We start from the raw sequence: 5,587 nt of genomic DNA, 5'->3' as shown, positions 1-5,587 counted from the left end.
CGCTTCCAATCGAAAACGCTAAGATCCTTAATAGACGCACCTTGGTATGTTACCAACGAAACCATCCATCGCGACCTCAAGATACCCACAGTCAAGGAGGAAATAGCAAAATACAGCGACAGATATAACAAAAGAGTCAACAAACACCGAAACCCCCTAATTACTGGACTACTTGACACGACGGACTAGATTCGCAGGCTGAAGAGGCACTACCCGCTAGACCTAAACGCCAGGTTCATTTAGTTATCCAAACTAAGCATATGCACTTACTTAAAATACTTATAAATTATACCTATCTGTAATAAGTATTAACTTATTGTAAATAAACAGCCATCTCACTGCGCCACGCCAGAAAAATTACTGAAAACTCTCAACGCGAGAATTCATTGTAATTTCAACAAATAAATAAAAAAAAAAGGAATTGAACTCTCGAAAAACCGCAAAAAATAGTGCGAAAGATTTAATCCAGAATGGAATTATGTGCCACCATCAATAGGTGTGCATTATATTTGCTAATTTTACGTTTACGTCTCAAGTTTTATTAAAATCGGAGTCTGCCCAACCACGACTTTTCCTGCTAGTAAAGTTTTCTTTTGATTCCTTTATGTCTTACAAATATGGTGACACTGAATTGATCAAATTGATGAGTGCTCTATTTAAGTTATTTTTCCATTTTTTAAAGAGTGCCTTCTATAAATGATTTCTGTTCTTACGTGTTCTTACTCCTCTTACGTGTTTCCAAACATGATACAAAACCCACGCTAATGTATTAGTAGTATTGTGCTTTGGATTTGCTTACATCAGGATGAAATTGCGTTTCAAATACATCTTGTACTACGAAGCACTAATTGCACGAATATATGTTACACATATAATTTTTAACATTAGCTAGATATTAATATTTTCACAACAGGAGCTGGTATCCAATCCTTTTCTTCTTCTTTTCTTGAAAATTTGTTTGCAGATTTTAAGAATATGTATATATTTTTCATTTGCTAAAAATATCCTACTAAACGACGTTCTATCATAATTCTAATTTTTGTTATAGTTAAGTACTGTATGAATATCTTCTTCGCTGATTGTGTGTTGGTGTTTTTTTTACCTCAGCAAAAAAGATCGTTCGTTATATGAGATGGAGTTTGCAATTCAATTATTTTCACCTTCAGCTTAACCTATAAAACGTTATGTGCAATGAAAATGTCATTAAAATGCAAATGTATGAGCAATCAGTGATAAAAAGTCAGCTGTGATCGATATTTCATGTTTAAAGACCATTCAAGACTCTTTCTTCCTTGGTTTTGGAGATAAAAAGCGTTAATCGAATCATTCATGCATGACATTATCCACTTTCAGTAGTAGGGTGATGTTATTAAAAGGAACAGTATCTTGAAGTGTATCACATCGAATATCGTTACAGTACTGTGACAAACGTATCGGTATCTGCTATCGCTAAGTCGCATTTTTGTACGATATTTGGTAAACATTACGCGGTGGAAATAGCATCAGGTAACAGGCGATTCCTTGTTATTCTGTATTCAATTGTGTCTTTCATTTATGTCTTTGATTATTATCAATATCATATGTATCAAAAATATCATCGGGTCATTAACTACTACAATAGTTTAAATGAAGTTTTTGAATATTCAAATATTTTGTATTTTACATTCTACACACTAAAATGGCTCATTATTTTAATTTTGCAATAATTTATCACCAGTCAGTAGAGGTAATCGGAACATTCGCCTTCGTAACCTACTTGCACGAGAGACATTATTTTCTGGCAAAAATTGTATTTAGGAACGGGTTTTCATCACTTATTATTAGGATTTGCTTCGAGTCTCGCGTTCATGAAAATTGTAATACGCTTCGCGGTGACAACATTAACCGTGCGATATATTTTATGCATTTTACCTTTTAAATAGTAAGTTCACTTGTTTTTAGTAAACAAAGTGAAGTATACATAAGTAATATTAATTACATATAAAACGAACGATGTAGTAGTAGAGGGAGTATGTATTTACGCAATTATTTTATTAAATCTAAGAAAAATACTCTACATCATGATAAAATATATTTCTTGTTATATTTATTACATTCCTTATAATTATACTTGTTAGTTATTTAGATACTGCGTCCAAATATCTCTTCGAATAACAACATAAACTAAGATTAAGATTAAGAGTGATTGACAGTTCCTTTAAATATTTACGGATTCCATAACTTCTGGGCTGTTGGGTCACATAATTCTTTTACTTTTTCCAAATACAGTTTGTCTGCAATCTATGGCAAATATAATATCTATAAAATCTAATGTATGGCAAATATTAGAACTGAAAGTGTGAAGACCCTGAAACATGGATACAATCAATCAAGAAACGAATGAAAATGGGACCAATGAAGGATTGAATAAGACGAATTCGCTCGAGGAATTCTACGCTGGTAGTGGGATCCTTGTGACAGGAGCGACCGGATTCCTGGGAGTAGCTCTACTGGAAAAACTGATGCGCGTGTGTCCACGCATCGCTGCCATTTTTATACTAATTCGCCCAAAAACTAACGAAACGATAGAACAACGATTTAAGAAGCTTATAGATGATTCCGTTCGTAAATATAATACTTGTTTCCTTCAATGTTTAAGCCTGTCAGGAGCCAAATTGATTGGCTGTCATTTCTGGAATTCTCGTTTTCAGATTTACGGTAACATTAAAGCGAAACATCCCTCAGTTTTGAGCAAAGTTTACCCCGTGAAAGGTGACGTGAGTCTGCCAGATTTAGGTCTTTCGCGAGAAGATAGAAATCTGTTGTTAGAGAAAGTAAACATAGTGTTTCACTCCGCGGCCACTGTGAGATTCAACGAACCGTTAGACGTGGCTGTGAGACTCAACGAACCGTTAGACGTGGCTGTTAATGTGAATACAAAAGGTACCGCTCGTGTCATCGAGCTTTGGAGCGAACTAAAGCATCCGATTAGCTTCGTCCACGTCAGCACAGCTTTTAGTAATGCGAATCTACATGAGATTGAGGAAAAAGTTTATACGTAAGAATAAGTTATATGAAAACGTTCTTCCACGGTTTACGAGTATTATATTTGTAATTATAGTTCGAAGAATATGTTCATTTGTTATTGACTTTGCAGCACGAGCTTGAAACCTTCAGACGTGATAGATATATGTGACAAATTCGACAAAACGTCGATCAGCGTAATGGAAAAGAGGATTTTAAAAACTTATTCAAACACATATACATTCAGTAAGAATTTAGCAGAGCAGATTGTAGCAAGCAAGTATAAAGATCTGCCAGTTGCGATAGTGAGGCCAAGCATAGTTGGTGCCTCTTTGGAAGAACCATGTCCTGGTTGGATACAGGGTACCTCTGCATTTACAGGTGCTTCCATAGATATTTTTCAATAGTAACTGTTCAATACTCGTCACATTTCGGAAAAGTGGAGTTAATCTGTTGTTAATCTAAAATGAAAGGATTTCCACCAGATCATCAGTATTATAGTTCAAGTTTGTTGCTGTTCACAATTATGAGAATTCATTCCAATCTATTTAGTGCTACATTTCTGATAACCGAAACTCACAAATGATTTCTAAACCAATGTTACCAGGTCTTGTTCTGCTGGTGAGCAGAGGATGTGCAACAACAATACCGGCTAGGAAAGATGCAAGATTGGATGTAGTGCCTGTCGATTTCGTAGTTGACACGATAATATGTACTGCATGGCATGTCACGCTACATCATAATCTTAAAGTTAAAGTTTACAACTGCACGAGTAACGCTAATCCTCTTAAGTAAAATTTATTACGAATCTTTTTTAACACATGTAATTCCATTGTTACAGTATCCCAAAAAATTCAATTTATTTAAGTAATATGGAGAATTCGTAAACAAACGTAGAATACAAAAGTTCACTTTTGCTCTCAATACTTCAATTTAGAAAAGTAATGATGCAATATAATATTTATTTCAATTTCATAATATTTTCCGAGATACTCGTATGACAATAAACTGTGTTTTAAGTATAATTTTAGAATCAATAATAATGCAAGTGTTTCAATTGACAAGGTGGGGTCCGATGACAGATGCTGTGGTAAAATATAGCATAGAAATGCCACTGAACGATACACTATGGTATCCAGGTTGTTCAGTCGTAGCTAATAGATATATTTACAACGTTCGGAGTGTAATTCCGCATGTTTTGCGTGCGTTTATCGTAGATGTCTTTTTAAGACTCCGAGGTAGTAAACCAGTGTGAGTATTCTACTCATCCACGAATAACTAACTATCTTTCAGGGATAATCTCTGACTTCGTTTATAATAATAATTAAAAATGATATTTCAGAATGATGGAACTTCTCAAACGTGGCAATAGGATGTTCGTATCACTACAGTACTTTATGTTGCACGAATGGACTTACCAAAGAGATAACTGTTCCGACTTGGTCAGGAAGGTGAAAATGTTGAATGACAACGATATGGTCAAACTAGATTTACGGGATATGAATTGGGAGAAGTATTTTGCAACATACCTGATGGGAATTAGGAAATTTATTCTAAAACAAGAATTTATGTCAACAGCCCGACAAAGATTATCAAGGTGTGTATAAAAGTATCTTCGTATAAAAAAATAGGAACTTCTATAAATACATATATTTTCTGTTATTTCAGATTGTACTGGATACATCAGATCACCGAAGTATCCGGTATAATAATTTTGCTATGGATAATACTATGTTTAGTGCACTGACTATTTGAACGTTACTTTTTTCTCTTTGAACCAAGAAAAATATAAATAGAACTTTATGAATGAGGGAATCATCATTCCTTTCATTTTGCCTTTTCACTCGTTTCAATTCTAAATAAATTCATTTATGACATTGCTTAATAAGGATGTATGTATTTGTCGGGTTTACATTAGACTTAGAGTTAGGGGCGTGAAACGAATCTTCGTTTGGATTACACGTTGTCGTTATGCAATAGAGAAGACATTGACTAGTGCAAATACGATTATCATAGAACTGGACAAGTAACCGTGATAATTAGATACTCGAGAAACTAATGACAATGATCCTAGGTTCAATAACGAATCCGCGGTCGACAGGATGATAGATGAACGTGTTCACAAAATCTAAGTCAAACGCGTAATATTCACTGTTACTCTTTTCGTCGATGAGATCGCAAGAGAGAATGAATTTCCGTCCCCATGATGCCACAGAGGAAAACTATATGGGGTATGTCTAAAACTATATGGGATTCGTCGAGGAAAGCTTTCGTTCAGAAAATAAGGGAAATTGGCGCTGCTGCTAATTGGTCAATCTCTATATCGATGGTTAGAAAAAGATGCTAGCCGACCTTGAGGGAAAGTTGCTAGTGGGAGACGTCGTTCGTTGAAAAAAATAGATCTCCCCTATCTTCTCGTAGTTGGGACAAAGACTGTTTGTTTGAAGGACTTTAGTTAACCAAATCTTAAGATTTATGACGGACCCTCAGGCTAGCTGAACATGTACTGCGGAGACGCATCGACATCTGGCAATCATCTTACTCGAAGAATAGGGTCTGCGTGTGGCGAGCCACGGGACAGAAA

General features: G+C 35.2%; 1 protein-coding gene and 1 long non-coding RNA gene across 2 annotated transcripts in view; both read left to right on the top strand.

Annotated features, from left to right (window-relative positions):
- Window positions 1–1,078: 1,078 nt before the first annotated feature.
- Window positions 1,079–5,587, top strand: part of LOC117152600 — a 15,736-nt gene continuing 11,227 nt past the window's right edge. Inside the window, exon 1 of the long non-coding RNA XR_004462998.1 lies at window positions 1,079–1,091. This is a non-coding gene — a long non-coding RNA (uncharacterized LOC117152600). The remainder of the gene's footprint in view (window positions 1,092–5,587) is intronic.
- Window positions 1,382–4,810, top strand: LOC112214120 (putative fatty acyl-CoA reductase CG5065). The gene is made up of 8 exons (XM_024372601.2): window positions 1,382–1,506; window positions 2,329–2,600; window positions 2,691–3,037; window positions 3,137–3,384; window positions 3,611–3,794; window positions 4,069–4,254; window positions 4,346–4,600; window positions 4,672–4,810. Exons 2-8 carry the CDS (start codon window positions 2,355–2,357, stop codon window positions 4,748–4,750), a joined length of 1,545 nt encoding a protein of 514 aa, XP_024228369.1. The 5' UTR covers window positions 1,382–1,506; window positions 2,329–2,354; the 3' UTR covers window positions 4,751–4,810.

Source organism: Bombus impatiens, unplaced genomic scaffold (assembly GCF_000188095.3).
Source record: "Bombus impatiens unplaced genomic scaffold, BIMP_2.2 scf_0082, whole genome shotgun sequence".
NCBI classification, from domain to species: Eukaryota; Metazoa; Arthropoda; class Insecta; order Hymenoptera; family Apidae; genus Bombus; species Bombus impatiens.
This window is presented reverse-complemented; position numbering and strand designations above follow the sequence as displayed.

What these genes read in the sequence shown, in the direction of transcription:
- LOC112214120 (XM_024372601.2), top strand. Translation starts at nt 2,355, where the DNA reads ATGGATACAATCAATCAAGAAACGAATGAAAATGGGACCAATGAAGGA. An exon ending in GGGTACCTCTGCATTTACAG is followed by an intron (nt 3,385 to 3,610) that starts GTGCTTCCATAG and finishes CAATGTTACCAG; the next exon opens with GTCTTGTTCTGCTGGTGAGC. An exon ending in GCCCGACAAAGATTATCAAG is followed by an intron (nt 4,601 to 4,671) that starts GTGTGTATAAAA and finishes CTGTTATTTCAG; the next exon opens with ATTGTACTGGATACATCAGA.